The sequence below is a fragment of the Pteropus alecto genome, unplaced genomic scaffold (genome assembly GCF_000325575.1).
Source record: "Pteropus alecto unplaced genomic scaffold, ASM32557v1 scaffold13, whole genome shotgun sequence".
Taxonomy (NCBI): Eukaryota; Metazoa; Chordata; class Mammalia; order Chiroptera; family Pteropodidae; genus Pteropus; species Pteropus alecto.
In genome coordinates, this window is record NW_006434373.1 from 11,798,484 (window position 1) to 11,810,500 (window position 12,017).

The 12,017-nt window shown below is 40.2% G+C and overlaps 1 protein-coding gene across 1 annotated transcript in view; it reads right to left on the reverse strand.

Moving 5' to 3' along the window:
- The window catches only part of FARP1 (FERM, ARH/RhoGEF and pleckstrin domain protein 1), a 225,755-nt gene that overhangs the window by 210,040 nt on the left and 3,698 nt on the right, over positions 1 to 12,017 (reverse strand). The window contains exon 2 of the mRNA XM_015587343.2: positions 3,377 to 3,570. Coding sequence (XP_015442829.1) covers positions 3,377 to 3,547 — 171 coding nt within the window. The 5' untranslated portion in view covers positions 3,548 to 3,570. The remainder of the gene's footprint in view (positions 1 to 3,376; positions 3,571 to 12,017) is intronic.

The window sequence follows — 12,017 nt, forward strand, 5'->3', positions numbered from 1 at the left end:
CAGTGTGTGTTTACCAGTGGGATCATGAGGACAAGACACATAAAACCTTCTCAGGGACCTTACGAAGAGATGATACTGGCACAGGAGTGGAAGGGTGTCATTAACCCTTTTAGTTCCAAAAGAGTTGGTTGGTTTTATAACCTCTATTTGGAAGAGTAAGCTGTATATTATAAACCACAGGGTGAGGCTTATTTGCACAGTATTTTCCACATAAAGATGATAAAACTAAGAATTTACTATAAATTTCTTTCGACTTCCAACTCTGCAGAGGAAATACCTAAAAAGACTCCAAGTTCAAGAGCAAAGGCAGTGGTGGAACTGACAGAGTGGAAAAGTCTGATGCTCACTGCCGAGGCCTTTCAAAAGGTTAAACTCTTAAATAATTTTTTTAAAGGATATAAATAGTGATGGAGGCAACCATAGAGAGTATGGTTTGGTTATCCATGCCAAGAAGTGTTTAAAGAATTTGCATTTACAATGATGACTTTGCCTGCATCCATGCTCTACAACAAAAGTAATAAGGCCCAGGAAATTCAATCCCCAAAGCAAGACATGATTCAGAGAAGAATGTTTCTAAAGGGAAACTGTAATGACTTCTGGCTACGTGCCCTGCTCATCTGCGTGACAAATGTGAGTGAGCAAAGAGAATTCACTCTCTTGGACACCCAATCAAAGGAGGGATCACGTGTGGGTGAGGGGGACACTTCCGGGAGTCAGACCCTTGGCCTTAATGAATTCACAGCAGAAAGTTTTGGAGCAAGGTTTTCAAACAGTCATGGGGACCTGGGTCTCTTCAATCCTGTGTCACTCTGCTCCAATCCTGAGTACAGAGACTGAGTCACCATGACCGGCCTGATGCCTTCCAGCTGCATGAAGGCCTGGCTGTTTCTGTTCTTACAGAGCACAAGGTAGCAATTTAGAATCAGCTTAGTCAATAAAAATGCTGATTATGTGCCTTTCTACAGGCAGTTATAGAAAACATCTGTTGCCCATTGGTTGAGAAGGAACATTCTTACCAAACTAGAAAAATAAAAATAAAATATGAATGGATGAGACATGTGAAAAACTAATAGTGACATTAAATATTCTTACAAATAAATTCATTCTAACATTCAATCAGCAAACATTTAACAAGCATCTACTATATGTCAGATGCTGTGCTCGCTACTAGAGATGAGACAAGGTCCTTGCAGTGAGAGGGCAAATGGACATCAATACCACTAATTATACTGTATTAAGCTCTTAGTATATGCCAAGATTTGCGCCAAACACTTTATTTGTATCAGCTCTTTTTTATTCTCATAAAATGAGGTAGGGTTTATTATCAGCCTCATTGTACAGGGGAGAAAATAGATACAGTGATTAAGTACCTTGTTCAAGGTGATCAGTGAAGTACGAGAAGCTGGAATTTGAACCCAGTCTGACTCCACCCTAACAGGGATATGATAGATGTAAGGGCAAAGGTCTGAAGAACGGAAGAAAAAGCCCCAGCCACTGCCTCAAGGACTTAGCATCTGGGTAAAACTGACAGGGCCTTTAAGGATGCATAGGAGCTTGTGGGGTAGAGGAGGATGAGGATGGTTCTTTCCAGGCAGAGGAGTTACAAATACAAAGCACGGACAACAGAAATCATCAAGTAAAATAATTTAAAAAGATGAAAATGTATTTCTACTCCTATTAGGCAGAGCGCTCCTCTACTGTTCCTAAATAGTAGCTAGGAACAGAGATTTGATGGTCTTTGGTTTAGGGAAACTGAAGAACTGCAACTGAATACCGTACAATGCTTCCTGTAGTTTGTGCACACAGCAGCAGCATTTGATAGCTCCCAGTCCAAACCACATAATGGGAACACTACTTAATGTGTTTGCTAGAGACTTGGGCTCAGAAGTCCTTAACAGTAAAAAACAAACAAACAAACAAAACCCTGAAATACTAAAACTAAATACCTCACCAAACCAGTCTGGCAGTGAAGAAAAAAATTCCAGGGTGGGGAGTGGGGTGGACAGGACGACGACAAGTTCCAAAAGTTCTAATTCAAACAGGCTAGCAGGTGTGCTCAATTTTTACAATTTCAGCAGATCAACAACAGCTTTGTTCACCAAAATATGAAGATGTTCCCAAGGCCTTGATAGATATGAATTCCATAACAAGAAAATTAGAAAGATACAAAAATTGTTTGCAATGTGCAATAAATTGGTGGCTTTAAACACAGCTATTCTGGAGTTTATCTTTCACTTAATGATAATTCACACTCTGAACAATATTCTTTGAAATGAATATAATTTAGTGAATCATATCACATAAACAATTAAATGATGGGGTATAGGCATTAATGCCAACTTAAATTTCAGCCGTTCTAGCCAATCAGAAAAACAGATGGATAGTCTCCACTTTAAAAACAGGTTATATTCCCAAAGTTTGTTTCTAAGTTGGCTGTTCGAAATTCGAATTATTTTTTCCCCCCACAATGTTAGATGCGGTGTTTAGTACCCAAGACAGAACACGGAAAACTAAATCCAAAATGTGCTAAGAATTCTATAGACGCTAATCCATGATAAGGGATAATGATTCTTAAGGAAAGTACAGTCAGTTCTAGAGAGCCAGACACACATATCTGACTCTCCCTGTCTAGGAAGCGAGAAATCCTCCATCTGCGCATATTGGTGCAGAATTCCTCTAGCAGGAGTTCTTTGAGGAGGATGGGGAGAAAGATGAGGGAGGGGCTCTGAGGAAAACAGAATCATGGGGTGTAGGGCTCCAACCCATGGAAAAGTTCCCTCTTCTCTGCTTGGCTCCCAGACATCCCTTTTTTCCCCCTAGGCCCCAGGGACGATGAGCCTCTTCAATCCTAGGGCTGCCTCACTGTGGGTTTGGATCAGGCTTTTTCTACACTCCCGCTCCCCACCCACAAACATGGTCATCAACTTCTCTCCTGATATGAGAACACCCGTACAAATCTTTGATGATTTTCTGAGGATTTTTCTTGCCAGTACCTTCGAGAAGTGGCACACATGCACACAGATGCAGAGAACTGACTGTGATAAGCAAATGAAACTGAGATCCAGCCATAAGACCACAATTCCCTCCGATTAGAATATATATCATACAAATGCACATACATACATATTTGTATATGGAAAGTTACAATAAAATTCAAGTGATGTGCCCTCTGATATCACTATATAGGCAGTTCATGCATAAATCTAAAAACTGGATAGCTCCAAACCAAATCAGAGGAGAACTACGGGGTGCAGAGGTGCAGAAAACACAGACCCCTCTTCCTGCCACCTCGTGTCACTGAAACATGAATGAGATGAACCTCCCTATGCCAAAGGCTGCCCACACACTTGAGTTTATGGATACATCCCCAACTTACTGGAACTTCAAATGCCTCCTGGGTGTCATCCAGCATCTGGATTTTGATGGACATGAGTTTTCCTGAAGGAGTTGGGGGCGGCTTCTGTCCATGTTCCAAGGTACTGATCCCCGAATTCTCCTGGGCCCCCAGTCGTGATCCTGGAGTTGGCCTTTGCTCTATTTCTCCCATGATGAAGGCAGATTATAGAATATCTGCAGGAAGCAGTGACAAAGAAAAATACATCAGAAGAGGAGACTCATTTAAACCACCTAAGTAACATTTGTTGTCTTCTACCCTCCGTCGTGGGAACGTCCCTGAACCACACCGGGCTCTCCACCATCTGCACAGGAATCACAGGGTGAGGCTTCAGTTCACTCACTAGCAATGTCACCTTTAGTCACTCAAGGTATGCAAATATTTGTGCATATTTTATTCTTATGCATATTTTTACATATTTTATCCTTTTTCTAGCTTTACAGTCAGGTCTTCATCATTCATACTATAGATTCAGTAGTGCTCAATATATTATTCAGTGTCTACAATGAGCCAAACACTATTTTTTACACATTTCAAGTCTGGCAGAAAGATAATGAACAGTGCTTAAGCCATATCACTGGCATCCGTTAATTACATTTATGGACACATTAACATACTAAATAATGTGAGTATTATAAAGATAGATAAAACGTACTTTGTGGCTCCCAAGCGTATAATCTGCTTGAGGGAACTAAACATACACTCACACAAGCGACATAAGGTAGGGTCTTTTCTCTTGGTACCTTCCACTTGCTTCTACGACAAGAACCACCACCCCCCGCTTCACCTCATGAGTTATCTCCATTTCCCCAAACCATTCTACATATTACAGTATCAACAGTTATTTTCCTAAAAACAAAACATAACCATCTTTCCTCTCCAAATAGGTCACTTTTCTCATACCACACCCCAGTTCCCACTGTCCTCCTCCTGCCTCTGTCTTGGTCCAGGTCTCCACATGTGTGGTTCTGTCTGGTCGAATGCTCTGCACTCCGTCTCCACCTGGAAACATCTACCACTGCTTTCAAACTCAGATCAAATGTCTCAACCCCGACACCTGGGCAAAGCTCAGGTGCTACTCTTCCCTTTGCTCATGACCCTGTCAAACCTCAGCATGGGGGTCAATCCCACCTGCCTTTGCCTGTTTACCTCCTCCATGACATCATGATAACCCTGAAGTAGAAACCAAGTCTAGAATGTTCCTTGAACCTCAGCACCTACCTGGACACAATGGCTGGCACAGAAGAGAGTTCAGTAATGGCTGCTTGATGACTAGACCAATCAGCCAGTACATTTGTACTATGGCCGATATATTATGTGTCATCAGAGCACAAAGAAATGAGATTTCAGTGCAAGATGAAATGGTTGGTTAAAAAGAGGGAGGAGGGCTTCCGTCATGGAGAAGGTGGGAACTCGATTTAGTCTCAGACATTGGATAATACTTGGAAGGAGACAAAAATACACAGAAGGCATTCCAGAAATGCCGAAAGTACCAACGAAGCCATGGGACAGAAATAAGATGGTATCTGGGAAGAAGGGTGAGAATTTATGTTGACGAGTTAAAGATGCATTTGGAAAATAGGCTAGAATCGGACTTTAAAGGACCTTATATGCCTGGCTGAGAAATATGGTCTTTACACTCTATAGGAGATAGGGAGCCAGTCGAGTAAGGATAATGATACAAAAAAATTAGAATCTTAGAAAAATTAATCTGAAGATGATATATACTATGGACTGCCAAAAGAGACGGGATGGCATCCAGTTCCAAAGCTATTGCAACAATTTGTGCTTTACATAACTTGGAAAGTGACAATGGAAATGAAAGGGTGAAGTTATAAAACCCACTTTTTCTGCAATGAACTTAGGCGTATATATATCTTTACAAATAAATGTTTTCAAATTTTTTTGGTTAGATACCCAGAAGGGGGATTGCTGGCTCATATGGTAACTCAACTCTTAATTGTTTGAGGACCCTCCATACTGTCTTCCATAGCTGCTGTACCAATGTGCATTCCCACCAGCAATATAAGAGGCTTCCTTTTTCTCCAACACTTATTGTCTTCTTGATAACAGCTATTCTAACAGGTGTAAGGTGGTATCTCATTGTGGTTTTGATTTGCATCTCCCTAATAGCTAATGAAGTTGGGGATCTTTTCATCTATCTGCAGGCCATCTGTACGTCTTCCTGGAGAAGTGTGTGTTCAGGTCCTCTGCCTGTTTTTCAACTGGACTGTTTTTTGTTGGTGAGTTACATGAGTTCTTTCTATATTTTGGATATTAACTCCTCATTGGAGGTGTTATTTGCAAATACTCCTCCCACTGCAGCATTATTCACGGCGCCCAAGACATGAAAACAACCAAAGTGTCCTTTGACAGATGACTTGATAAAGATGATGTGCTACATACACACAGTGGAATACTACTCGGACATTAAAAAAGATGAAATACTGCCATTTGCAACAACATGGATCGATCTTGAGAATATCACGCTAAGTTAAATAAGTCAGAGGGAAAAAGTCAAGACCCATAATATTTCACTTATAAATGGGATATAAAAAAAACTGAAATTAACAAACAGAAAAGACATACAGACAAAATCTCAAACACATACAATAATATGGTGGTTACCAGAGGGAAACAGAAGGGGGTAAAGGGTGTCAAATACAGGGTGACGGAAGACTCGACTTTGGGTGGTGAACACGCAACGCAGTATATAGATGATGTATTACTGAACTGTATGCTTGAAATCTATGTAATTTTATTAACCAACGTCACCCAATAAAATTAATAAAATTTTTAAAAACCACTTACTTTAGTGGAAAAACTAACCCGATGTTGTAAATGGTTAGCTACTAAGGAAATAAAAGTATAATAACGGTCAGAAAGTCTTAAATCAGAGCAGAAGGGAGGATGTGGAGGGGAAGGTGTGAGTTTGGGGACACTAGGGTTATAAAAGGACATCCAGCAGGCTGTGGGGGAGGTGGAGCTGGATATGGGCTATGGGTTCAGAGTCCATCTCGCTATGCAAGTGAAAACCAAGATGAGAATAAATGAAAGTGGGGGATATGAAGCCAAAAAGGCAAAAAGAATAAACGTGCCCAGTCATGAGGTTTGTTACGTGTTGAATTGTGTTCTCCCATTCCCAAATTTATGTTGAAGCCATAACCCCCAGCATCTCACACCGTGACTGAGTTTGGAGAGTCTTAAAAGAGGCGATTCAATTAAAATAAGGCCATTAAGATAGGCTGTAATCCAATCTGACTGTTATCCTTTCAAGGAAATTTGTACAGAGACACCAGGGATATGCGAACACAGAGGAAAGACTATGTGAGGACACAGTGAGAAGACAGCCATGTACAAGCCAAGGAGAGAGGCCTCAGGAGAAATCAAACCTGCTGACACCTTGATCTGAGACTTCTAGCCTCCAGAACTGTGAGAAAATAAATTTCTGTTAAGATACCTAGTCTGTAGTACTTTGTTTTACCAGTTCTAGCAAACTCATAAGAGAGTCAATGAAGAAGATGGGAAAGAGACATGGAAAGAATGACCCAGTGACACTTGGTGACAAAGAGAGCCATGGAAGGGGCACCAGGGGGTCACCTGTGGTGTGAAATACAGAGCTAAGGGCTGTGTCTTACTCACACATTTGAAAACAAGTCACCTTTCATCTCATTTCTTCAGGAAAAACTATTCGGTTTATAACCTTATTTTGTAGGTTCTTGTACAACTCATGCTCATCTTTCTCCCGGAAAGTCAGGTTCCCGGAAGTTTCCCACAAAATTCCACATGAAAACACCTCCCTTCCTCTTAGCAAAACCTCTAACATTCCTCCTGTGACACGAGGGCTGGCCCTGAACAGCAGATAAGAAACTCTGGCGTCACCTCAATAATCTGGGTTGCTGACTCAAACCACCCTGGACTAAAAAGACGTGTCCTTTGATCAGGCAGGAAAGGGGTTTAATGGCCACCTAGGAAACAGTATTTACTTATTATTTCTCCCACACACACTTTCCCAACTTTCCACCAAAGCCTCTAAGAGATGATTATTTGTTCTTATGCAATCTTTTAAGACTGGGGTTCTATGACCAGGCAATGCTAGTTAAGGACCGGCCTGTCTGAGAACGGCTCCTTTTTCTTAAATGCCCATCTGTGATTTCACAGGTCTGTTACACAAGTACCTTTCTAATTTCTGCCCCAAATAAGTTTTTTTTTTTTTTTTTTAAAGAACATAATTCAATAAAATACAGCAACAACAACAAAGGACCTAATTCTCATCTGTTTGGTTGTGTGATCTGTGCTTTGCTTGATTCATCTGAGTTTCGAGAGATGCGAGTGACTAGATCGTTCATACATAATGCCTAGAACAGTGCCTTAAACCAAAGTGAAAAAGAGATCATCGATATTTGTTCAATGAATCAAATCTGGCTGTATACGTTTAACTATGAAGTCAGTTGTGTTTAAAATATAATCTTCACAATCCAGGCAAAATTACTTCCCCGCTACGTGTTCTGTTCATTGTCTCATGGTTAAAAATAAATGCAACCTCCAGAGAAAAATATGACATCAGTCCAGTTGCCTTCCCCATTCCCAGCCTCCTCCTTATGCTTTTCCCTACTTCAGTGTTGATCTCTTCCCCTGTGTTCAAAGCATCTTGCCTCTAATCCTGACTTCTCTGCTCTGTACTTCATCAGGGTGGACAGGCCCTTGGACATTGATGCTGGGCCTGGCCACTCTGTCTCCTACTGCTGAGTCAGGGAAACGTGGATGTGGCTGTGGCTCTGATGCCCATCCGGGGAGCTGATTGAAGGGCCTATTCTCCCATGTCGCACAGTCTCAAAGGTGCTAGGGCCTCTCCCTACAAATGCATTTCTTTTTGTCCTACCCAAGCAAAAGGCTCATCCCCTAAGCTGAATCCTTTCTCTCCCTCCAGTCCAAGATCAATTTTTAGCACCTTGGCATTTAAAAATCAAATTGAGTTAGTGATTCATAAAAGCGTGGTACCTTAACTTCCTTTTTCTTTAGTTTCTGAATGACCTCATGCCTATATTATTTCTACTTCTGGATGTTAATGTTTAAACAAAGTATGTCACACTTTCTTTTTGTTTTCATACTTGCATGCAGACTGTTGCTGTACATGGAAAGTACTGTTTAATTCCGATATAAATCCAGCCAAGAGTTCTGAGCTGAGCATCCTAAGAATGTCAGGGGAATATCTGAGCAACGCTGGCAAGTCATAAATGGGTAACCACAATTGATGCTTGATATCAAAACTGGTGAGCCCAGTAATACAACACAGCCTTTAGGTGAACAAGTTTAACAAACCTAAAAGCCTCCTGTTTATAAATAACAAGCCATACTCTATTCCAACTTTATCTCCATAACTTCCTCTGACTTATGGTTTCCTTAAGGAATAGTTAAAAAAATTAGTATTTTCCTTGTGATACATTATACTAACATGACCATTCCAACCTAAAAATAAAAAGCTGTTTGTAAAATTATTTTATGCTTTAGAATTATCTGAAAAGTTAGTTAAAAGGAGATAGCAACTACAACAAAAAGTAATACAAATTTTAACTGGTAGAGAAAAGATAAAAAACTTGAGTTGTCTTGTCACAGTATCCTAGCTTAAAGACTTCCTCTAGGAATTCACCCAAAAGCAATAAGGAACACACACAAATGCAAATCCAGCCCTGAGGAAACATGTGAGAACACATCTGCAGCTCTGCACCACAAAATGTGACCAGCTGACAAACTGTAGTGAAGGTCAGACAGAGGAGAAGGAAAATGCTTCAAGAGGCTGCCCAAGCCTGCAGAGCCACACTCCCAAACAAGCAGAATATCTTTAGCAACAAATCCAGCGACAGCTTTCTGGGTACAAAGGAGACCAGATGTGCAGGTTAGCACTAAGAACTTCCCTGGATGCAGTGAGGTGGGAAATCCCACGAAGTACTAAAAGTGGACTTGAATGAGAAACCACATAGCCAAGTCATATTTGTGGGAAAGTCCATTGCTGAGGCAAGGTGAAAAAGACACAGCACTGGCAACACTACCAGTCTCAGCGAGCAAAGAAAAACGTTGAAAGGATTACACACACACACACACACACACACACACACACACACACCCCACCACCCCCCCTCAGGTCACAAGAATTCCAGTTAGCATGGGATGTGGTCTATATCCTGGCTCACTCGAAGCTCCTTCAAACACCTACTTCATAAGGAACTCACCTAATAACAAAAAAAGGGAGCTTTACAAAAATGCTGCAAGAAGAAAAATGAAAATGAATGACAGATGAAAAACACTCACCAAAGAAATGTTTCATGCAAAGGATCAAAATTTTGCCCAAACATACTGTCATAAATTAACAAAGTAATGAAATAATCGATTCTATAAACAAAAACAAAAGAGGATTTACAAGAGTTCAGGGAAGCTCTGGGAAAACATGAGAAGGAAATACAGTATGAGGGCTGACCTCATGCTATGGAATGAACATTTGTGTCCCCTCCAAATCTGTATGTTGAAACTTAGACCCCAATGTGATGGTATGAGGAGGTGGGGTCTTTGGAAAGTAATTAGATGGTGACACTGGAGTCCTCGTGAATGGGATCTGTGCCCTTATAAAAGAGACCTCAGAGAATTCTCTTGTCCCTTTCACAATGTGAGGACACATTGCAAAGACAGCCATCTTTCTAGACATCGAATCCACTGGCCCCTCATCTCAGATTTCCTGGCTACCAGAACTGTGAGAAATAAATTTCTCTTGTTTATAATTTCTCTTGTTTATGGTACTTTATTATAGCAGCCCAAACAGACTAAAACAATCACCGAAATGGAAGCAACTAAAAGGAAATATGCACTGGTGAAAATATGAGGGTTCCGAGGGGAAAGACTGAAAAGTAAGCAAAAGATTTAAAAACGGAAAAATTATAATCATGGAAAGACAAACAGAAGAGATCCAACACACTCACAACTGGTGTCCTTGAAGAAAAAAAATTAAATAATGGAACAGGAAACATATTTTAAGGTATGATTCTGGATAATATTCCAGAAATAAAAGACAATTCTCCATGATAAATGAACATATCATATCCCAGAAATAACATAAAATGATGAACATCAACATATTTCTTGTGTCATCGCTGATCTTCAAAAATTAAGGAATCATCTGGGCATTTAGGCAAAAAGTTCAAAAAAAAATATGAGGGGATAAAAGTTCAGACTTGTCCACAGCTACATTCAATGCTTAAATGCCCAAAATGTCCTCAAAGAAATAAAAGAGGAATCAAAACTTTAAACCCAGCCGAATTTTTATTCAAATAGCCAAATATTTTAAATAGTCAAGAACTCAGAAAAATGTTACCCAAGCTCTTCCAGTGGATAAACTTAAGAAAAACAAGAGGCAAAAGTGCGAAACAATGAAAAACAATTATTGGTAAACTTTAAATACATTTATACTGTAAGAGGAAAACTAAAATAATTATAATAGCTACAGAATGTAACTCCTGACAATGTATAAATAACAGAACTAAAAATCTGTCAGGGAAAGGAGGTGAGAGGCACTGTAAGTTAACTGTTAGCACCTTTTAAAACTGATAGTAAAGAGAATTTAAATCTCCAAAGATATACAAATGGTTAATGAGCACATGAAAAGATGTTCAACATCTTTAGTCATCAGGAAATGCAAAGCACATCCGCGATGAGATAATATTTCACACCTCCTAAAATGAACAGTAACAAGTGTTACAGAGAATGTGAAAAGGCTGGAATTCTCATACACTGCTGGTGGCTGGTGGGAACATAAAATGGTAGACACTTTGGTAAACATACTGGTGGTAATATCTTCAAAATTTTAGCATAAATTTAGCATACAACCCAGCAACTGGGTTCTCCTAATGACTCAGTGATTCTATTCCTAGGTATCGCCCCTAAGACAGATGAAAACTTATGCCCACGTGAAGACTTGTATTTATGCAGACGTTCATAGCTAAAAATAGTCAACAAGTGGAAATAATCCGAATGTTCATCAAATGATGAATGGATAACCAAATGTGGTATATCCATATTCATCAACAAAAAGAAATGAAAAGCCCAATCACGTGACAACATGGAGGCATCTCAAAAACATTTCGCTAAGTGAAAGCAACCAGATGTGGAAGACTACACAGCATAGGATCCTACTTGTATGAAATATCCAGAAAAGTCAAACCCATAGACAGAAAATGGCCGCCTGGGGCTAGGGACAGGACCTGGGAGTGACAGCGAAGGGCCCAGAGATGGAGACCTTTTGGAGGATGACAGGAATGTTCGGAAAGTAGGTTACGGCAATGATCACACAACTGTAAGTTCACTAAAAACTTTATACACTTAAACAGGTCAAAGTTAAATATCATACTCAATAAATTGACACACACACACACACATACACACACACACACACAGATATTCTTATGAACACACACACAGAACCTCTCTGGAAGGACGAAGAGGTAACTGGTAGGAGAGCTGGCTCGGCTGAGGCAACCAGCCCAAACTCAGGAGTGAGACGGACTTAAGACTTGCCTTTCACTGTACACTTTTTTGGACCTTTTAAATTTTGTACCATGTATGTATATATATATGT